General features: G+C 41.0%; 1 protein-coding gene across 1 annotated transcript; it reads left to right on the top strand.

Moving 5' to 3' along the window:
• The first annotated feature begins 1,861 nt into the window (after window positions 1–1,861).
• On the top strand, window positions 1,862–23,947 carry LOC134677581 (uncharacterized). The gene is made up of 13 exons (XM_063536058.1): window positions 1,862–1,988; window positions 2,797–3,032; window positions 4,730–4,906; window positions 7,503–7,724; window positions 8,943–9,080; window positions 10,067–10,659; window positions 11,851–11,971; window positions 13,247–13,338; window positions 15,446–15,602; window positions 17,652–17,784; window positions 19,977–20,049; window positions 21,557–21,687; window positions 23,471–23,947. Exons 1-13 carry the CDS (start codon window positions 1,875–1,877, stop codon window positions 23,600–23,602), a joined length of 2,319 nt encoding a protein of 772 aa, XP_063392128.1. The 5' UTR covers window positions 1,862–1,874; the 3' UTR covers window positions 23,603–23,947.
• The last annotated feature ends 34 nt before the right edge of the window (window positions 23,948–23,981 follow it).

The raw sequence follows: 23,981 nt of genomic DNA, 5'->3' as shown, positions 1-23,981 counted from the left end.
TGTTGCCAGTAGCATAATAATTATTTAGTTTATGGTAAAAAATAATAAAGATTTCGGTACATTGTCCATCTGTACATGTGATAGCCAATCGCATTCTTTTTATTTATTTTTGGACACCAGTTGTAATATGTTGATAACATAATTATTTAGCACCTCGTCTGACCTCATCTTAATGACTCAAATGAGACCTCAAGTTTGAGCAAAACATCCATATGAGATCGAAACATATGATGGATAATGCGTGCCAACTTTATATTTTTTCATTGGCAACAAGCACCATGAAACGTCATTAATAATAAATATGGCGTCGCTGCTTTGTGTACTGCTTGCTGTCAAATTTCAGTGCAATAAATAGAAAGACTGCAATCAATTTCATAATATTAGAAAAATATATGTGATTGTTACGGTGTAAGTGCAATATCAGAGCCAAGCGTCGATAATGTAAAGTATATTCATACAAGAAGCGCAGTTTTATTGAAAAACTTTGAAGGTAAAACTTCCGTAACATAATTTCACTTTTCCGGTGTATAATTGCTATTGTTATGCAAACAGCTGTTGTTAAATCATTAATTTAGCATGCACGTTGCACAAGATCCAGTTTATTACGAACAAAGTCGTGCTTTAACTAGAGTATTGTCTTACTTTCGTGTCTTACTTATACGTCTATAAATCTTTCTTATAAGGATGTCTGTCGCATAGTTTTGTTATTGAGTCACCGTTTTGATGTCTCAGCGAGGTATAATTAATTCAAACGTTACTTGGAACTCGTATCAAGTGCTTAAAGAATGATAAGCAATGTTCATGACACATTTTGTTGACCACTAATGTAGGGTCCAATTTAAATTACTGTTCATCTTTTTTATCTGTTTAAAACTATTAAATTTGTATAAAAAGACAGCGATCACGTTTAAGATAATGAAATGACTAAATTTATTCATGATGGATCCTATAAAATACTGCTGTTGAAATACTTCTCCATATTTCTTATTCAATGCTAGTAAATAATAAAAAAAGATATGGGGACCATCTTTCCAAGACCTATCTAGTTCCAAACTAAGAAAAGTCTGTATAGAAAAGTTGTAGACAATATGTATACTCAAAAGAGTAAATTTATATCTTTTATAATGTGACAACTACCACATATTAAGGCTGGTACAAACGGACTGCAACCCAACTGCAACTTGTATGGGAAGTGCAAGCCGAGGTCCAGTTGGCATGCAGTTTCCATACAAGTTACAGAATGTCTGTATCAGCCCTTATGAGCTAAATAAAAAACTTAACAGTCACGAACTGCATCTATAAGATATAGTTCCTTTGTTTGCATTAGAAAAAAGGTAAACAATCTTGAAAAACAGCGGAGCAGGAATCGCGGAGTGAGCCACGCCTGCCAGAAGGTAAAAACGAGACCATATCTCTACCACCATCTCATCATCTCTATATCTGTTTAGATAGTTATATATATATATATTATAAGCGTGCTAAGTGAACTATGATTTAAACGCACCAGCATCAGCTGCCTGTCTAAAACGAAATAATAATAAATAAATAAATATTACTAAGACTTTACTGTCCGTCTGTCTGTCTCCAGGCTGTATCTCACGAACCGTGATACCTATAGTTCGTTTTTTTAGCATTAGAAATAGGTAAACAATGTTGATGCGTCTTTTAATTGAAAAACACATTTTAAAAATAAGTCACGGCAAATATGTAGCAATTATGAATTTAATGCGATCATTTCTATTCTGCTTTCATAAGTAATAGTTACTGATTTTTAAAAAGACTGATTAAAAGACTGTCAAGATTGCTTCCTTCTTTCTAATGCTAAAAAAACGAACTATAGATGGTGATTATTTTTCAGGACCCAATGAATAACAATGATATCGAACCGAGAAGAGGGCCCCGTGTACTACAGAGAGATACAGAAGAACGCGTATCTCAAGCGCATCCCCAATGAGCCGAGCGGCAAGCTCAGGCCACTGGGGCATAAGGTGACTGAAATTGTTATACATACACATACATAGCAGTGGCGGCGTGTCCATAAAAGCCGATTCCCACCGGCTTGCCTGTATTTGGACGTATGAGCAGAGTTGTAAAGGAAATATGTAAGCCAAATTAGCCCCGGCTTGCCTATGGATATGTTTGACGCGCCACCACTGATACATACATACATATAATCACGCCTATTTTCCGGAGTAGTAGGCAGAGACCACGGATTTCCACTTGCTACGATCCCTTCCTTCACTTTCATAACATTCATCATACACGCTCGCCAGTTTAGGGTGCTCTTGACCTGGCCTTTCTTCTTCTTCTTCCTCTCCGTCGAATTACTCTTGGCAGAGCAGTCGTGGTCACGTTGAGCGACGAACGAATCTACGCCAGTTCTCCCTGGCAGATGCTTCTCTGGCACATGTGTTAAGTGGGGTGTTGGTAAGGGCTTTTATCTGATCCGTCCAACGCATTGGGGAACGTCCTCTTGACCTACAGCCATTGACCCGTCCCTGGACAACAAGTCTCTCCATGGCCTGCTCTCCACGTCGCGTCACATGTCCGAAGTATCTGAGGATACGCGCTCTGACCGTAGCTGAGAGCCTCTCTTTCACCTTAAATTCTTCAAGTATGGAGACGTTTGTACGGTGTTGTGTCCAAGATACTCGCAGCATTCGTCTCCAACACCACATTTCGAGTGCGTCGATTCTTTGTCTCTCTCGCTCCTTCACTGTCCATGTCTCAGCAGTACCCGAAATATTTTTTATTTATTTTAATACAATAATCGCTCATATTACCAAACTTTTTCAGAAACCGCCCCTCAAAGCGATGTGGACGCTCTTCTGCGTTCACAACGGCCGAACGCCGTTCCTCGAGCAGTACCCGAGCCCCGAGGCCCCGGCCACGTTAACTCACAAGCCGGCTTGGCGCGCCTGCCTCAAGACAGCTAGACATGTCACTGCGAGTGTCAAGCCACACACCGGGGATGAATATGACTTCCTTGTGGATACAGATCAGGGTCCCGTGCGGATGCTGGCGCCCGACTGGTAAGTTATTTAAATATGTACATTTTGTTTATGATAGATGTAATCGGATTAGTAAGTAAATTTATTTATTTTAAAATTTCATGCAACAAGACCCATATTACATATACCTTATAGACTAACATACATATAAATTTCATTAACTAAAAAACTTTGCCCAGCATTGGGACATCTTATAGGCTCGTAAAAAAAAACCTAACACTATCACAGAATAAATAATAGTACTAAGTACAGAAGACTCACTCTCTAACAAAACGCGTCTGTTACGATCAGCACAGATATGGCCGCTAAGTGGCGATAGCGCCACACGCGGCTTATGGCTCTCCCCAAAATTGGGGCCGAACGGATGTACTTTTAGCTACCTGTAGCAAAGCGACGAAATCGCGGAGTGAGACACGCCTGACACTATTTAAGGAATTCAAAATGCCGAGCACTTTTAGAAGTATCTCTAAGCATTTGAGATTACAGTATTAAGAGCCAATATCTGATTTAGATACCGTTATTGCGTAATGTCCGATACTGAATACCCTTGGCGCGCGAGTCCGACTCGCACTTGCCCGGTTTTTTTTGGATAAAATGTGTGATTGCCCTAGCCACTAACGAGGTCTCTGATAATACCAAGTAAAACTAACTCACGTTCGATTCCTCACATTTTATCCAAAAAAACCGGGCAAGTGCGAGTCGGACTCGCGCACCAAGCGTTCCGTACCATAATGCAAAAAAAAACGGAAAAAAATGCAAAAAAAAAACGGTCATCCATCCAAGTACTGACCACGCCCGACGTTGCTTAGCTTTGGTCAAAAATCACGTTGTATGGGAGCTCCATTTAAATCTTTATTTTATTCTGTTTTTAGTATTTGTTGTTATAGCGGCAACAGAAATACATCATCTGTAAAAATTTCAACTGTCTAGCTATCACGGTCGTGAGATACAGCCTGGTGCCAGACGGACGGACGGAAGGACAGCGAAGTCTTAGTAATAGGGTCCCGTTTTACCCTTTGGGTACGGAACCCTAAAAAAGATTGTTTGGCAACTATATACATAAACGCAATATTTCACCGACGAAAACGCAATTTTCTTGTTTTGTTCATACTTCAAGATGGACTCTCAGTGACCTTGACGTCACGTTCACTTATCGTTTTGTTAGGGGCGTTTCGCGATTGAAGTGCGACTATCGGACTTTGACTATCATTTCTGACTTTTGTGTTGCTTTAATGCAATGGGTCCCATATAGACATTTGATCCTAAAAAAAACCGGGCAAGTGCGAGTCGGACTCGCGCACGAAGGGTTCCGTACCATAATGCAAAAAAAAAACAAAAAAAAGCAAAAAGAAAACGGTCACCCATTCAAGTACTGACCCCTCCCGACGTTGCTTAACTTTGGTCAAAAATCACGTTTGTTGTATGGGAGCCCCATTTAAATCTTTATTTTATTCTGTTTTTAGTATTTGTTGTTATAGCGGCAACAGAAATACATCATCTGTGAAAATTTCAACTGTCTAGCTATCACGGTTCGTGAGATATAGCCTGGTGACAGACGGACGGACGGACGGACGGATGGACGGACGGACGGACGGACAGCGAAGTCTTAGTAATAGGGACCCGTTTTACCCTTTGGGTACGGAACCCTAAAAACAAACCTGATTGATTGATACCATAAATGAAAATTTGTCATCTAGCCTATTATTTGGTCGTTCCAGGGAATCCATGCAAGACTGGGTGACGCTCCTGCGCAGCAAGCTTCACGAGCTGAAGATCCTCTCGAAGGGCGAGAACGTGTACACCGCGCCCGCCGCCCCCGCGCCGCCCGCGCCCCGCGCCGGCACGCGCGACCCCACCTCACCTCTCCCTCCCACCCCGCCCGTACCCCCCGACAGGTAATTCAACCGTAAAAGTTCGTTTTTTGAGCATTAGAAAATTTAGAAAGAACTTGGAAGAAGGAAGCGATTTTGGCATGTCTTTTAATTGAAAAACGCTTATTAATAATCAGTAACTATCATTTATGAAAGCAGAAAAATATAAATGATCGTATTAGATTCATAATTGTTACATAGGTATTTGCCGTAACTTATTTTTAAAATTTGTTTTTCAATTAAAAGACACTTCAAGATTGTTTACCTTTTTTCTAATGCTAAAAAAAACGAGGTATAGGTACAGAAGATTCACTCTCTAACAAAACGCGTCTGTTACGATTTTGATTTTTTTTCAATAAAATAGATGTGTGCTTAAATTCAACTTTAAGCGTCAATATTTTGAGTTGACATCTTATTGAAAAATTAATGTGGGTTGACACATTATTGCGTATCAGCATCCAGATATGGCCACTAGGTGGCGACAGCGCCACGCGCGGCCTATGGCAAGCCACCAAAATTGGTGTGGGACGGATGTACTTGTTGCAAAGCGACGAAATCGCGGAGTGAGCCTCGCCTGACCGTAATCCGATAAGACCTGGGCCTCATTTCTCGAACGGTATTATAGAACGGTATAGTCTAATATTATATGTGTTTCATTACGACAGAACGACCGTAGGTTTTCTCAAGAGCCTATATGAAGTGCTATTTCAAATTAAGAATTCTTATACCTACAGGGTGGCTAAAAAATAACTGCATTCCCTTTGCCAGGGTGATTTTGGGATTATACTGAGCAACTTTTGCTATGCAAGAGCAAGTTTAAATAAAAATCTATATTATATTATACTTAACCAGACGTGGCTCACTCCGCGATTTCGATTTGCAACAGGTAGCTACAAGTACATCCGTTCCACACCAATTTTGGTGGCTAGCCATAAGCCGCGCGTGGCGCTGTCGGTACCTAGCGGCCATACCTGTCCTGATCGTAACAGACGCGCTTTGTTAGAGAGTGAGTCTTCTGTATCTAGCAGTGGCGGATTTCCCATAAGGCACAGTAGGCCCGGGCCTAGGGCGGCAAGATATTAGGGGCGGCAAATTGTGACAAAAAATTCGCTGATGATAACAAAAAATAACTCAAAATTAGACCAGGCAACAAATTCTCAAAAAAGTACCTGTAGGGGAAATGCTTGCAACACAATTTTTGACGATTTATAGGCTCGAGTTTGCAATATTATTACGCCCCGAGATACACACAATGTTTTTCCTCACACTTGCGATACAAAAAATAAGTTTAAAGACAAAAAACTGTTCATTATGGCACTAGAAACTTCATTACTCCCTAGGGAAAACGAATTTTCTATAACTCCCGCTACGCCTTCGTGCAATTCCACATTTACTGAGCGAGTGTGATGAAAATGAATTTTAACACATTCAACACCAAGAACCCGACTGTCGGGTGCACTGTTCGTAGCGACTACGAGCGTAACCCGTAGCACTTAGTGGTAATGAATGTGTTAAATATGGCCTCCATATTTTGGGGGGTAAATGAGAAAATTTAAAAATAAAGTTTTTCAAACTATATCGTGTTACATATCAAATCAAAGAGCTCATTGTAAGAATCTCAGATTCTTTTTATAATTTTAGGATAAATAGTTTAACAGTTATTCAAGAATTTTTGTAGGTACATGAAAGTCAATGTTATTGGTAAAACTGTCACTTAAAATGAATAAGTATTTGCTTATTTTTTTCATAAAACCTTCTTCCTAGTCGAATCCTCATGTCTGAGGGTCGTGACCACCATAAGTCGCTCTGTGCTGTAGTGCTCTCCGTCCTGGCCGATTCATTGCCTTCCTTAAGGAACCCTGGAACCCCTCGCGTGTAACATCTTGAATGGCGTTGAACCAGTGTGCGTCATAAAACCTATGTTCCTATGATCATGTTACAAGGACGTATAGTTTCTAAGATATAATAAGCGAAAAACCGAAAAATGTGACCTTCAAACCAAACCCCCCAACTTTTGATATGTTCACCTCCTAACGAGTCCAAAAAAGTTACTAAGTAAAAAATGTGTCCCAAGCATTTCCCTCTATCAGAGATATATATAACTCCGTATAAGATAAATAAAGTCTAAGAAAAAAACGTGCCTCGGATGTCAAGCAAAAGTCACTGTCGAATAGATGGCGCCATACACCTTTGGCCTATTGTCGTTTAGATGGCGTTGGCGACACCGTTTGATATTTAACAATTTTAACACGTATCAGTGAAAGAACATGGGTCATTGTGGAACAATAAAAATTTATAATCATATATCCGTAAACATATTTTAATTCATTTATACATTTTCAATTTTATTTTAAGATTAATCGTGTGTCGATAGATGGCAGTAAATGTACCGTGACTACAAAATTTACTTTGACAGGACCCCTCTATACTATCTATTCTTTTTGCCTCTATAATATGTCTTTCCGTTGCCTGATCTAAATGTAGTCAATATGATGGGTGCTGATGCTGAGAAAGGGGCGGCTACAAGGCTTGGGGCCTAGGGCGGCAAAGACTACAAATCCGCCACTGGTATCTAGTATTATTATTTATTCTGTGACATAACCTAGATTATACTTTTCAGAGTACCGGGCATAGAGCTAACCATACCCACCCGAGCAATCGCACCTGAACACAACGAGCAGCCCGAATCACCAGCAACCGTAGAGCCGACCGTAGAGCCCATAGACATCTCCCACTGGGACGAACCGGAACCCTTCACATCTCTACCGAGCACTAGTCAGGACATACCAAAGACAACCAAGATATGTGGCCAGAATATTTGCTTGGACGATTCGGTATTGAGGTAAGATTCTTAGGCCCATTTACCATTCCACTAACCCGGGGTTAACCGGTTGAACCTGGAGTTGCCATGGTTACCCATACAATTTGACAGTAGGTTAACGATTTAACCGTTTAACCCCGGGTTAGTGGGATGGTGCAAGTCGGCCTTATTCAACAAACACATGACACAATTTTAGATTTTATTCCGATTCTAAAGTAAGGACGCCTAGCATAAAGAATTTAATACATTGACCCGCCATTTCTTATCTCTAATTATATTGACAAGCTAGCTAGCAAGCTAGTATAGGTTAGCTGGAAGAGATCCCTTAACGGGATAAGTTCGCCTTTGTACACATTTATTGTATTCTCTCTGTGTTATGTACTTGTTTTGTGCAATAAAGTGTTTACTACTACTACTACTATATTGCTTCCCCGCTCGCACAATGCATTGACACGAGTCATGAGTGGACAGTAATACATTACGCGTGTGATAGAGATAGGTCAATGTACGAAAGTCTTCATGCTTAGTGTCCTTACTTTAGTACCATAGAGCCGGCCGTATATATCTCTACCGAGCACTAGTCAGGACATACCAAAGACAACCAATATATGTGGCCAGAATATTTGCTTGGACGATTCGGTGTTGAGGTAAGATTTTTAAGTTTTTTTAAGTTAAAGGTTATAAATATGGAGATGACACCTGTAACCGTGACCATCGTGTTTGAAAAATACAATAAGAGCAGTCGGACCGGTGTTCCGAAAAGTCGCAAGTTCTAGTCATGCCGGATGTAGTATTTTGTAGTATCGATCGCAGACGTATTTGCTTGATAAAAATTTACTTTAGGTATACATACTGGGCTGAGTCATAATTTTTAGGGTTCCGTACCTAAAGGGTAAAAACCGGACCATATTACTAAGAGACCGTCCATCTGTATGTCACCGGGCTGTATCTCATGAACCGTGATAGCTAGACAGTTGAAATTTTCACAGATGATATATTTATGTTGCCGCTACAACAAATACTAAAAACAAAATAAAAAAATATTAAAGTGGGGCTCCCATACAACAAACGTGATTTTTTTGCCGTTTTCCGCGTAATGGTACGGAAGTGGTTCGTGCGCCAGTCCGATTCGCACTTGGCCGGTTTTTTTATATCCTTCAAAATAAGAACTATACGACCCGAAGCGATAGTTTGAGAAAAGTACAATTTCTGTACAAACGCCTTTTTTGTTAATTGCAGAAGGAACAATACGGACAGCGATGAAGAATTCTTCGCGGAAATAGACAGGATAAGTGAAGAAGTGGAGAATACTGGTGAAGAAGTTAAGGAATACAAGCAGACTGTGGTTGTTGAGGCTACTGCTGAGGAGACACCCAGGTAACATTAAATGCTTTGTGGCAAAAAGCACCTACAAACAGAGTGCTTGCTTAAAGCGTTGCTTATAGTATATGTATTAAAAAAAACAACGGGTTGCACTTCGGGAGTGCCGGCAGAAGTGAAAACTCAACGACATTGTAACTCAAAATATTAATAACAGCGCCATCTAGTGCAAAATGTCTGCAGCACTATGTATAATTGAGATTAACGCCATCTAGCGTTATTGCGTCGTATTACCTGGAACCCCAAAGCACATCACTGTGAGTACAACAGTTATATTAATACCAGTTTGAGGGAAACTCACTAGATGTCATTTAAATAAAAAAACAATTACATTGTCCGTCACACATGACGTCACACAAGCGCCCTGCGCCGCTTAAACGAAACAGCAGGCTCAGGCATACATTTTCGCCGCGCGGTAGAAAGAGAGGGTTACGCCTTACGCTGTCTCGAGCTCAACATTTTTTCCCCGCCTCAAAAAGTGCACAGCGCCGCTAAAGAAGTTTTCACTTCAAAAATATATACGTTTATTTTTATCTATGCATGAAGACCCATAATTGCATACCTTTCAGAAGGCCATGAACTGATGGCGTTGTACAGTATGAGTATGACCATACATTATGTTGTTACGAGATTGCCAAATAGTGCCATGTTTTTGAGGTATATTATCCGCTACTCGACATGTCTCAGTATTACGTAAACAATTTTTATTTTGATGATGTACGAGGCAAATGAGTAGACGGATCACTTGATGGTAAGTGATTACCGCCGCCCATGGATACCCGCAACACCACATTATGTAAATAAATATAAATAATAAAAAAGGCAGAAGCATTTGCCATGTGATTTTTGGCGAGGACTATTTAAGAATATCTATCTATCTCGTTTAAATTTGTGAAGTAACATTATAACTAAATATACTTAATGCGTGTTTGTCTATCATAAGTATACATCATCTTTAACTTTTTATTACTTGATTGTTCCAGCGACTACCAAGGCACAAACATAACCGTGATACAAGTATCAAATAAGGAGCCCCCGCACACCGCCATACCTGTCCTCAGCCCCGAAACAGAATACTTCCACTTCAGCATACAAGAACTCTGCCTCGAGGCCAAAGAAAACTACATCAACATAGTCAACACAGAAACCGAACAGAACGGCTACGGAACGGTCTACAAAGAGTCTGACTACGGACATATAAGTTTAACAACCACAGTCAATTTAAACGGAGACAAGAGTATATATGAACCGTTATGTCAAGCATCAACCTCGACTGAGCGATCACCTTTACCAGTCCGAAGGATAAAAGCTTTAGAGAAAGTTAGAAAGTCTTCGCTACCAAACATGGAGACTTATGAGTATTTGTATCCGAGCAATTCTAGCTCGAATCAAGTGCAAGTCGATGCGAATAGTGGTGAAAATTGTGTGAATAGTAGTCAAAATTGTGTGAACGGTGGGAACTCGGTGACTGTGAGTGTGGATTCTAGTGTGAGGGTGGTTAGGCCGCCGAGGCCGGTGGAGAGGTCTCATAGCAATGCTTGTGAGAGGACTCAAAGCCCGAAGAGAGAAAGAAGTGGTAAGTTATAATATAACTGTTACAAGTATACTCTATAGTTCGTTTTTTTAGCATTAGAAAGAACTTGAAAGAAGGTAAGCGATCTTGACATGTCTTTTAATTGAAAAACGCTTTTTAAAAATCAGTAGCTATTACTTATGAAAGCAGAAGAATATAAATGATCGTATTAGATTCATATTTGTAACATATTTGCCGTAACTTATTTTTAAAATGTGTTTTTCAATTAAAAGACACATCAAGATTGTTTACCTTATTTCTAATGCTAAAAAAACGAACTATAGCCTAGTTATTTCTTGTTGTTTTTCTGTCCTGTCAGTCAGCGGACATTAGTAGTGTACTTTGTTAGATGAAATTGGATAATTTACTTTGATACTTAAAAGAATACTAAGTCATACATTTGACAGCTGAGGTAAATAAATAATAAAGAAATAAGTATGTACATAGGTAACAAAGGTGTGTTATGATACATTTGGCCATGGTGTAAATAATTTATTTTCATGAATCTAGTATATAACTGGATCAGGGTCGGAGGAAATGACCGAACAGGATAGTCTTATGTACCTTCCAGTAGAAGGAGCAGTGAAAGAGCTATTATTGTTTGTCCTTGTTAGGGTTCCATACCCAAAGGTTAAAACGGGACCCTATTACTAAGACTTCGCTGTCCGTCCGTCCGTCCGTCCTTCCGTCCGTCCGTCCGTCCGTCTGTCACCAGGCTGTATCTCACGAACCGTGATACCTAGATAGTTGAAATTTTCACAGATGATGTATTTCTGTTGCCTCTATAACAACAAATACTAAAAACAGAATTAAATGGGGCTCCCATACAACAAACGTGATTTTTGACCAAAGTTAAGCAACGTCGGGAGTGGTCAGTACTTGGATGGGTGACCGTTTCTTTTTTTGCTTTTTTTTTGTTTTTTTTTTTTGCATTATGGTACGGAACCCTTCGTGCGCGAGTCCGACTCGCACTTGCCCGGTTTTTATCACAGTCTCACATTGTTTTTATTCCCTACCGTAAATTTAGTATGAACTATGGTGGGCAACAAATAAATTCGACCAATCATAGTGTCGCATTGTGTATGTTTTGACCCTCATGGAGGCACGCGTATAGCATATCTATACGATTCTACCATCTATGTTTATTGTAAATACAGTCAACATCCCCATTGTTTCTTGCAAATAAAAATCAAGATGGGAGCCAAGGCAAGCCGATATGGAAGCGAGGTCTCACGGAGCTGTCTCTGCTGAGTCGCCTGCGAGGGCTCGGACAGGGACGCCGCCAGGAGAGCCCTACGAGACACGACGACGACAGGTACAATAAATTTTGGTTATTTTAGGCTTAGTTTTTACTTTATTAGATTAAGCCAAACTGCCGAACTGTGGAATTAACTGTCGCCTGCGGCATTTCCGGACCGATACGACCTTCAAACCTTCAAGAAAAGAGCGTACTCCCATCTTAAAGGCCGGCAACGCGCTTGCATCCCTTCTGGTGTTGCGGGTGTCCATGGGCGGCGGTAATCGCTTACCACCAGGTGATCCGTCTGCTCGTTTGTCTCCTACTTCATAAAAAAAGGGCTACTTGCGCCATTCACTAACCCGGGGCTAAGCGGTTAGACCTGGAGTTACCGTGGTTACCAGCCGGCCTAGCCAAGGTTACAATCGCTATCGCTTCGACAACGAAAAGCATTATGTCTCTCTATCACTCTTCCATATTAGTGCGACAGTGACAGTTGCGTTTCGATCGCTACGGAGCGTAAGCGATCGGCATCTTGGCTACGCAGCCTGTACAATTTAACACTGGGTTAATGGTTTAACCGGTTAATCCTGGGTTAGTGGGATGGTGCAAATGGGGCTAAGGGTTGGTTGCACCAAACTGTCGGTCACCGTTAAAGCGTTCGCTAAATGTTATTGTATGGGAAGTTTCATACTACACTGCTTATTGCTTATAATTTTGTTTTTGACGATGCAAAATGCTGATTCAGCCATTATACAACTAGGTAGGTATAATTTATAATTTGTATATAATATATATACTTGGTCAAGCAGATCTTGTCAGTAGAAAAAGGCGGCAAATTTGAAAAATGTAGGCCCGAAGGGATTTCGGCCCATAGAAAATTTGAATTTCGCGCCTTGTTTTACTGTCAAGATTTGCTATATTTTTATGTTGCATGAAATTAAATAATTGTAAATACACAATGACATAACTATCATTAGGTAATCGCACTTTTGCATGTTTTAATCTTTAGTATAGTATTAAGTAGGCACTTTTCATATTTCATATTTATTTATTTCGTAAATGCACATTCCCTTCCATTTCCTTTCATAATTTCCAAATCGTAATGTATTTATTCTTATTTGCGATTTTCTTGACATTTCCTTCATATTTTATTGATTCCTTTTAATTAAATTTATTGTAACTGTGCATGTTTAACATAAAATGTAGACTTTGACGATCCAACAGATCCTACTCGAATAAATTGATTTTTATCTTTATCTTTTATTGACGTTAATCAGCCCGTTAAATGTGGTTGGTGCAACTGGCCCTAAGAGTAAGAAATACGTTAGTTAAAATGTGTTTATATTACAGGAGCGCCACAGTGGCAGTGAAAGTGGTGCGGCGTTCGCGGCCCGAGGGCCGGGTCGACGGCACGAGGCGTAGAAGCAGCTCGCTCAGCAACGGTATGTGTGCCTTCCTCCCTTCTTTCTTCCTCCCTTTTCTTAAATAACGTCGAACCTGTATATATGTGTACCAAATTTCAAGTTAATTGGTGCAGTAGTTTCCGAGAAAATAGCCTGTGACAGACGGAAAGACAGACAGACGCACGAGTGATCCTATAAGGGTTCCGTTTTTTTCCTTTTGAGGTACGGAACCCTAAAAACGACAGTTTTAGGTAGGATAACGACACCACCCCTACTTTTTCTTCCACTTGTTCTAAAACGCTGCGTCTGGGTTTTCGTCTACCCCGCTTGGGTCCTATCCGCCTCCAGGATAGTTTTAAAGAAATGGTCGAGGAGTTATCTAACATATCTCTATTTATCTCTCTTCTTCCGCTTTCTCTATCTCTCTCTCTCTCTATCTCTATCTTACTCTCTCTTACACACTCCATTGTGTGATAGTTGGTTTTGAGATATTTTAAATAATATCATAGGTAAGTGATGTGTTTAAAAAAACGGAAATTTTATATTAAACGTCTTTTTAATACAGCCATTTTACAATTAAAAGCGAATAAACACAAAGACAGTTCCAGAGCATACGTCATAAAGTCGCCATCTTGTTATTCCGTCCGCCATTTTGTGCGGCCGCCATCTCGTCACGTCTCGCACCAGCAGTTGACGTTGGCGAAGCTCCCGCAGTGTCCCCCCCTGAACCCTCGCCTCCTGCACTCCCCGTTACAGTTGGAGGTATAATCTACCCCTCCCCACACACAACTGCCTATCAACTTGTCAGATTCTACTACACAAATAGCCAAGCGGACGGGTCGCTCATAAATATCTGAACACTATTATTGTCTAGTTAGAGTGCGCGGAGAGATATTTTTGAGAAAGTTGTACTAATTTTCGTGAGAGATGCGCTTTTATTAATGAGAAATTATCTAACATACTCTTTTTATCTCTTTTCTTCCGCTCTCTATCTATCTTACTCACTCTTACACACTCCATTGTCTGATAGTCGGTTTTGAAACATTTTAAATAATATCATAGACACTATAAGTGTTTTAATAAAGAGAAAAAAATATAAGTTTCATATTTAATATCTTTTTAACAGCCAATTTACAATTACAATCGAATAAACACAAAGAAAGTTCCAGAGCACATGTTACAAAGTCGCCATCTTGTTATACTGTCCGCCATTTTGTGCGGGCGCCATCTTGTCACGTCTCGCACCAGCAGTTGACGTTGGCGAAGCTCCCGCAGTGTCCCCCCCTGAACCCTCTCCTCTTGCACTCCTTGTTACAGTTGGAGGTATAGTCCACCCCTCCCCACACGCAACTGCCTATCAACTTGTCAGCTTCTACCGGAGATGATATTACCACCAACATTACAACGCAGGCGAACGCAAAGATGATAGATTTCATTGTGATACTTCGAAGTATAGATTCGGAATGATGATATTTGGTCTATGCTTTGGTTTATATAGTATTTTTATTGTTGAAATGCAATTATAAAACGATTATGGTTACTAAAGTATTTGAAAGTGTATTAGATACTGGCGCATCGTATCATATGCTAATGAAAAGTGTTATTACTTATTCTTAATGATGATTTAATGATATTTAACATTAATTTAGACTCGTGTTTTCCTTGTAAAGGGCAAGGCCCTGATTAAAATGTAAGTCGTTTGTACATTAACATTTTACTAGTAGATAAATTAATGAACAAGAAACAACTAACGGGATAAGTTAGGTATAAATAAATATAAGGACATCTTACACAGATCAACCTAACCTCAAACTAAGCAAAGTTTGTACTATGGCTATTAGGCGACGATATGCATACTTATATTGGAGATAAATACATACGTTTATACCTTCATAGAAAATACCCATGACTCAGGAACAAATATTTATGTTTATCACCGAGATTCGACCTCAGGACCATCGGCTTCATAGGTAGGGTCGTTACTCACTAGACCAGACCGGTCGTATTTCCTCGTCGTAGAGCATTTTTATTTAGACCCTTGGTTTCATTAGATTGAATCTGTGTGTATATTGTAATGCACACTGGGCCTTACGAGGCTGTTAAAAAAATATCTGTACCCTTCACTAAACTTTCTGGAAACTTTCAGATCACTCTCCCCCCTCCCGCCTACCACCTGGGCTCAGACCGTTGCGACAGCGCCAAGCTGCCGCGCTGCGGGCCGAGCAACGCCGCGGGGCGGCCGTAGCTAGCAGCATACCTATAGCCCACCCGCCTATATTTGTGGATTACAATAGAATGGTTTGGTAAGTACCACTCGCTACACTCAGATTCTTATCTGTATCTTTAGGTATTTAATAGTTATTTGTTTTACAAGGGGGCAAAGTTGTTGTTTAACCGCTCGTGCTAATATTGATGCCCGAGCAAGCGAAAGATTCCAAAATTGAACCACTCGCTACGCTCGTGGTTCGAAAATGGAATCTTGAGCGTTGCGAGGGTTTCAACGCACGAGGGTTAAACAAAATTTGGCTCCGAGTGAAACAAATATTAAATGTAAAATATCAAAAAAAATCAAACCAAATTAAATCCAAATGAATCTTATTAAATATTTATCATCCAAAATCATAATTCAAAAGTAAATTCTACCAGCAAACACAAGAATTTGATTTGATTACTTTACCTCACATGTGAATAAAATGCAACTTTGCTATTAGTTTTTGAAGTGCAAAGTAAGCCTTTCCGAGCTGGTGTGGTGAAAATAAAATTAAAAAAAATCTACCCTCACATGGCTTCTTAAGCCAGTTGTCCCTTTATCTATGGTTCGGTATGCGGAGTTATATTAATTCAACCACTGCGAGCTACGAACAAAGGCCATAGTCGGTTTTCCATAGGCCCTTAAACCAATTTGGTTCGGGTTTTTTTTGTGAGTACCTCTTATGGTGAAGGATATTTTTGCTGAGTATCAACATCCTATTATTGACAGTTTTTGACTTATGATTTTTTAATTTTTTTTCTTTAATGTATTGTTTTCCGGGATTAGGGAATGCAAATCGGTTATTTTTTGTATGGAAATAATCGGTTATTAACCGAAACCGCGGTTATTTCCATACAAAAAATAACCGATTTGCATTCCCTATCCGGGATGTATTCAAGCGATTTGCTTAAATTTTTTAAATAGTATTCTTTATTTAGGTATGCATCGATACTCAAAAAACGAATACCCGTTGTCATATAAAAAAAAGAAAAATTAAGGAAAAAAAAAATTAAACATTTTTTTAAATGTCGTTGTGAAGTAGCGACACCTCTAATTTTTTTTTCTAGTTGTAGGCCAGACATTGGCCTACTACTTGCCTAAATATCAAAATTTTCCAAACGGTACTTCCTGTCAAAAATTAGCAATGTGTGTGGTCAAGTCCTGCAGTTACGCGATGTTTTTCAATGTAGTATACAAACATTCGATTATGTTTGCGTTGTTTTATCGGGTTGATCGTATTTAAGAGTAAAATGCCAATGACAACTGGTATTCGTTTTTTGAGTATCGATGCATACCTAAATAAAGAACACTATTTAAAAAATTTAAGCAAATCGCTTGAATACATCTCGAAAAACAATACATTAAAGAAAAAAATAAAAAATCATAAGTCAAAAACTGTCACTACTTAGTAGGATGTTGATACTCAGCAAAAATATCCTTCACCATAAGAGGTACTCACAAAACAACCCGAGTCAAATTGATTTAAGGGCCAACTTACTATGGAAAACCGACTATAGCCTTTCATGACCAATAGTCCCGGGTGATAACTCGTATATTGGTTAACGGCTATTTTTGATGATCCCTCTTGGACGTCAGCTGGCGCTCCGTTGGTGGGTTGAGGAATGGCAGCCACCGAAACATGTAAAAAAATAAAATAAACTTTGTCATACATGTAAAAAAATAAAATAAATTTTGTCTTCGCCTCCCGTTTGATACTTTGTCAGAAGATAGTTTAGATGTTATTATAAATAAAAAAACCGCCAGCCGGTTGTATAGCGGTAGAAAGATCGTCAGCTACTTGCATAAAAATGTAAAAAATAAGCGCAAAAAATAACTTATTTATTACAGCAATAACTAAATCATGAAACTTTGCATATAGGATTTTATCAGGCATTTCAATAAACGCCCTATGGATTTGCGGACATGATCAACTGACGGTCTTTCCACCGCGATACAACCGGCTGACTATTTTTTTAATTCATCATAGCATCTAAACTATCATCTGACAAAGTATCAAGCGGGAGGCGATGACTGACGATATTTGCTCCTGGTCCGCGGTCTATTACAGTCGATGAGTATATACATGTGAGTCGTGTCGCAGGGTGGGGCGGTGGGGCGGCGCGGGCGCGTGGTGCGGGGGGCGCGCGGGGGACCGCGTGGCGGCGCTGCGCGGGCTCACGCCCCGCGACGCCACGCACGCCAGGACGCTCTTCAAGGACGCCCGCACCAGAACGGTCAGTATATACATGTGAGTCGTGTCGCAGGGTGGGGCGGGGGGCGCGCGGGGGACCGCGTGGCGGCGCTGCGCGGGCTCACGCCCCGCGACGCCACGCACGCCAGGACGCTCTTCAAGGACGCCCGCACCAGAACGGTCAGTATATACATGTGAGTCGTGTCGCAGGGTGGGGCGGGGGGCGCGCGGGGGACCGCGTGGCGGCGCTGCGCGGGCTCACGCCCCGCGACGCCACGCACGCCAGGACGCTCTTCAAGGACGCCCGCACCAGAACGGTCAGTATATACATGTGAGTCGTGTCGCAGGGTGGGGCGGGGGGCGCGCGGGGGACCGCGTGGCGGCGCTGCGCGGGCTCACGCCCCGCGACGCCACGCACGCCAGGACGCTCTTCAAGGACGCCCGCACCAGAACGGTCAGTATATACATGTGAGTCGTGTCGCAGGGTGGGGCGGGGGGCGCGCGGGGGACCGCGTGGCGGCGCTGCGCGGGCTCACGCCCCGCGACGCCACGCACGCCAGGACGCTCTTCAAGGACGCCCGCACCAGAACGGTCAGTATATACATGTGAGTCGTGTCGCAGGGTGGGGCGGGGGGCGCGCGGGGGACCGCGTGGCGGCGCTGCGCGGGCTCACGCCCCGCGACGCCACGCACGCCAGGACGCTCTTCAAGGACGCCCGCACCAGAACGGTCAGTGCGGGGGGGGGGGGTTTATACATCCACTCCACACTCTTAGAACCTTCGTCACATCGTCGATCAATATTCGAACCGTTTTTTCCAAGGTCTTGATCATTGCTTCAAATTGGGATGTACTCAAAATAATACGTTAGATTACAAATTTTCATTTCTGGCATCAATCGATCGGGTCTGATTTTAAGATCAAATGTCTATATGAGACTCATTGCATTAAAGCAGCGGTCAACAACCTGCGGCCCGCGGGCCGCATGCGGCTCGTGAACCTGTCACTTGCGGCCCGAGTGCCGCCTTGGCTATTTTGTATGTAATAGTGACAAAAGACAATGTCTCATAAAGTCATAAATATTAACAAAGTACGGCCCGCGTCACCTCCATTAACTACTATGTGGCCCTTGGCTAATAAAAAGTTGCCGACCGCTGCATTAAAGCAATACAGAAGTTAAAAATGAAAGTCCGACAGTCATACTTCACTCGCAAAACGCCCCTAACAAAATGATAAATGAACGTGACGTCAAGGCCACTGAGAGTCCATCTTGAAGTATGGACAAAACAAGAAAATAGCGTTTTTGTCGGTGAAATATTGCATTTATACAGGATGGAAAGATAATTCTGCCGTGCTAACAACATACGCAGTAATCGCAGTTGAAAAGTCATGCAATTGTTTATCTTGTTCTCTTTGAATAAGTTCTTTTTTTAAACGATGATTTTCATGCAAGTACTGCACATTGAATAAGCAGGGCAGAATTCGGGCCCTGAAGGGAAACTACCTTAAATCCTTAAGCTGGCTCATTTTACTTAAAGGAGACATTCCTTTATTTTTAAAAAGAAACAAAACTGCAATCAAAAATTTTCTAAAACTCGCTTGCCTCGCCCGGGACTCGAACCGACTAAAAATTCCAAAAAATAAAAACTCGCATTTTTATTCTACTAGTCGATACAGTTAATGTTAATGATAACATTTCTTCAAGAAACATTAGGTCTTACACTCGTCTGTCGTACAAAATATCCATAAAATCTAATATTTAGTACTTAAGATTTTTTTAGGCAAGCCAAATTGAAGAAAAAAAGTAAAATACTTTGAATGCAGTTTTGTTTCTTTTTAAAAATAAAGGAATGTCTCCTTTAAGTAAAATGAGCCAGCTTAAGGATTTAAGGTAGTTTCCCTCCAGGGCCCGACTTATCTTTCCACCCTGTATATATAGTGAACAAATTTTTCTTTTTTTAATAAAATACAAGAACTCGAATGGTATCCTTACTTATTACCTTTGTGGAAGTTAAAAAAATTTTTTTTTAAACATTCAGGTCCTGTAAATTTGTATTATTTCCGTATATTATTTTAATATCCCCTTTATTCTGATAAATAGCTATTTATTTTACTAGATTTCATTATAAAATTCAACATGTGTCATCATCCCTATTACTCCCTTATTCATAAAACGTTACAGGCCTGATTTAATCAAATTTTGTTTTATCCCTTTCTTATAAATATTTCTTTTTGCAGGTGGATATATTGTTTCATCGCGTCCCGCTTGGCAAGATATATGTATTAAATAAACGGGACCACGAGAAATTAGGTAAGATTTATTATTTATTTATTTATTTTAATCTTTATTGCACAATACAAGGTACAAATGAAAAGATTTCCCTATTTCAGAGATATTAATTAAAACGTCAAATGAAAAAGTTTACTTTCACCACACCAGCTCGTTACTTTGCACTTCAAAAACTGATAACAAAGTTGCATTTTATTCACATGTGAGGCAAAGTAGTTAAATGCAAATTTTGAGTTGTTTTCTTATGTTTGTTGGTAGAATTTACTTTTCAATGATGATTTTGGATGATAAATATTTAATAACATTCATTTGAATTTGATTTGGTTTGATTTTGTTTGATATTTTACATTTAATATTTGCTTCGGGTTGGTGTGGTGAAAAATTTTGTGTTTCACTCAGGAGCAAATTCTGTGTAACCCTCGTGCTTTGAAACCATCGCAACGCTCAATATTCCATTTTTCGAACCACTCTCTACGCTCGTTCAATTCTGGAATCTTTCGCTTGCTCGGGTATATTAGCACGAGCGGTTAAACAACAAATTTGCCCCCTTGTAAAACAAATAACTATTTTTATTCCCGTTTTTAGGGTTCCGTACCCAAAGGGTAAAACGGGACCCTATTACTAAGACTTCGCTGTCCGTCCGTCCGTCTGTCACCAGGCTGTATCTCACGAACCGTGATAGCTAGACAGTTGAAATTTTCACAGATGATGTATTTCTGTTGCCGCTATAACAACAAATACTAAAAACAGAATAAAATAAAGATTTAAATGGGGCTCCCGTACAACAAACGTGATTTTTGACCAAAGTTAAGCAACGTCGGGAGGGGTCAGTACTTGAATGGGTGACCGTTTTCTTTTTGCTTTTTTTTGTTTTTTTTTTTGCATTCTGGTACGGAACCCTTCGTGCGCGAGTCCGACTCGCACTTGCCCGGTTTTTTTGCATCTTATTAGGCCCATAGACTAGGAATCCTCTAGACCGAGTTTAGAGCAATTATTTCATGCAACCGATGATGCCAAAAATGCGGGGGTGCGCGGGACGAGGTGAGCGAAGTCCCGCGCCGTGATTGGTCCGTTCAAAGACACGGACGTCACACAAAGACACTTTCGACTCGAACATGGAGTAAAATTACCGTATGCGTGGCAGAGGGGGTAGCGCGACTATGTTCAATCTGGAGGATCTTTTGACCCTAAATTTTTTTGGAAAAATTTAAGCAGTGGTGGCCGAGTGGATATGACGTCTGACTTTCAATCCGGAGGTCGCGGGTTCAAATCCTGGCTCGTACCAATGAGTTTTTCGGAACTTATGTACGAAATATCATTTGATATTTACCACTAGCTTTTCGGTGAAGGAAAAACATCGTGAGGAAACCTGCATACATCTGCGAAGAAATTCAAAGGTGTATGTGAAGTCCCCAATCCGCGTGGGGACTATAGCCCAAGCCCTCTCGCGCATGAGAGGAGGCCTGTGCTCAGCAGTGGGACGTATAAAGGCTGAAATGATGATGATGATGATTTTTTTTTGTGTCAGGCATAAAACTAGATAACGAGTGCAACATAACCGGCGTCGAACCGCAGTCGGTGTGCGCGCGCGCCGGTCTACCACCACCCGGCCGCTGGGCCCTCACCGAGGTCAACAACCAGCCGCTCAGCCTGCTCAAGGTAATAGCCAAGAGGATTTGAAATATAGAGTTATAGTGTGTAGCTTTCAAATAGAGCCCGGCGGCTAATCCTATTGTCAATAATTGTTATGTAAAACCGCACGTGCTACTTACCTGCAAAAAAGGGTCTTCATTATTCTATTTGGCACCTGAGCGCGGGCTAGTCCAACGCTCAAAAAACCAGTGTAGGTGCGCTCTCCGATAACGCGCCATTGTTACGCATCTCGATGACACATTTTAGACTGGTTCCGTAGCGTTCGACTCGCCGGCACTCAGTAACCGAAGTACGTATTTTTTATGCAGGTGGTTGTGGCACGAGCGGTTTTACTTAACAATAGACAATAGGATTAGCCGTCGAGCTCAATTTTAAAGCTACACACTATACTGTAGTTAAATAGTCACCGCACCTCCCGCCAAAGGAGCAAAGTTCATCCCCACTTCTTAGATACATGGCACACCAAGAATAAGCGGGCATCTCGCTCGTTTCTTCCCAGAACGTGCAGAATGTGGAATGACTTGCCTCCTGAGGTATTTCCTTTGCGCTACGACATGGGATTCTTCAAGAAGCGGGTATTTAGGGTTCTCAAGGGTCGGCAACGCTTAAGTGGCTCCTGTGATGTTGCTTTTGTCCATGGGCGACGATGACCGCTTCCCATCAGGCGGCTCGTCTGCTCGTTTGCTGACTATCACATAAAAAAACTGTCATGGCACATGACATATAAAGCTAGACAGCGAATGTAACATAACCGGCGTCGAACCGCAGTCGGTGTGCGCGCGCGCCGGTCTACCACCACCCGGCCGCTGGGCCCTCACCGAGGTCAACAACCAGCCGCTCAGCCTGCTCAAGGTAATACCGAAAGTAATAATAGTAATAATTTAGCATATACCGGGTGTGGCCTGTAACATGAGCAAATAATTAAAACATAGATTGTACTCCTCAAAAGGTGACACTTTAGTTCAACAACTTTTAATAATTATTAAGTATTTAGACTCCCTATTTTTCATATAAAATAAATATGTATTATCTTCAATGGACGCCATCGTTTCACCATATCATTGTGACTGACGTTGTTTGTCACGCCTTAAACATAACAAAATTCGCGATACATTGCGTCTTAGAATAAACTTTAAAGTATATTAAAAATTAAACCACAAGTTATTTTTAAGAGTTGCTGAACAAATGTTGGTCAGTATGAGGAGTACAGCCTACAGTTTAATTTTTTGCTCATATTACAGGCCACACCCGGTATATGTATGTATATCGTCGCCTAGCACCCCTGGTACAAGCTTTGCCTAGTTTGGGGCTAGGTTGACCTGTGTAAGATGTCCCCTCATTTTTTTTTTGTGTAATCGCATTCTGTAACTTATCAATTTTTAGGGTTCCGTACCCAAAGGGTAAAACGGGACCCTATTACTAAGACTTCGCTGTCCGTCCGTCCGTCCGTCCGTCCGTCTGTCACCAGGCTGTATCTCACGAACCGTGATAGCTAGACAGTTGAAATTTTCACAGATGATGTATTTCTGTTGCCGCTATAACAACAAATACTAAAAACAGAATAAAATAAAGATTTAAATGGGGCTCCCATACAGCAAACGTGATTTTTGACCAAAGTTAAGCAACGTCGGGCGTGGTCAGTACTTAAATGGGTGACCGTTTTCTTTTTGCATTTTTTTCCGTTTTTTTTTGCTTTATGGTACGGAACCCTTCGTGCGCGAGTCCGACTCGCACTTGCCCGGTTTTTTTTGTGTAATCGCATTCTGTAACTTATCAATTTTTTTTCTAGGGATGCGAAGAAGAAATGAACCGTATAGCGGCCCACGGGACTGAAGTATCAGTCCTAATACAACCGTCGGCCCTCGTCAAGAAAATACGCGCCGCGCTCAAGCCAAACAAGACTCTACTGGGCTTGAGATGAGGCTCATAATCGTATGGCACGTACTTTCGGCTGCAGAGATAACTGAGCCCCCGTGCATACAAGCTGCAAGGGGGGTAATAAATAATAATCTCTGTTGTCAAGCCGTATAAAACTTTACTGGGCTTAAGATAGAGTTTATAATGGTATGGCACGTACAGTCAGCACAAATTAGCTTAGTAATAGTTTTGGTGACTGTACATATTACGTATTTGGTTATGTTGTCACATTTAGTAATTGCCTGAAAAATTTGCAATTTTTCAGGTGCTTGTTTGCCGCCGACGTGGTAATAGGGAGTTTTCAGAAAAAATGCTACCATTTACTTTTTTTTGAACCATCAACTTTTGGGTTATTTAGACTCAGAATCACGAGTACTATTGAA

Source organism: Cydia fagiglandana, chromosome 26 (assembly GCF_963556715.1).
Source record: "Cydia fagiglandana chromosome 26, ilCydFagi1.1, whole genome shotgun sequence".
NCBI lineage: Eukaryota > Metazoa > Arthropoda > Insecta > Lepidoptera > Tortricidae > Cydia > Cydia fagiglandana.
This window is presented reverse-complemented; position numbering and strand designations above follow the sequence as displayed.

What these genes read in the sequence shown, in the direction of transcription:
- LOC134677581 (XM_063536058.1), top strand. Translation starts at nt 1,875, where the DNA reads ATGATATCGAACCGAGAAGAGGGCCCCGTGTACTACAGAGAGATACAG. An exon ending in CCCGAAGAGAGAAAGAAGTG is followed by an intron (nt 10,660 to 11,850) that starts GTAAGTTATAAT and finishes ATAAAAATCAAG; the next exon opens with ATGGGAGCCAAGGCAAGCCG. An exon ending in AGCCGCTCAGCCTGCTCAAG is followed by an intron (nt 21,688 to 23,470) that starts GTAATAGCCAAG and finishes TTTTTTTTCTAG; the next exon opens with GGATGCGAAGAAGAAATGAA.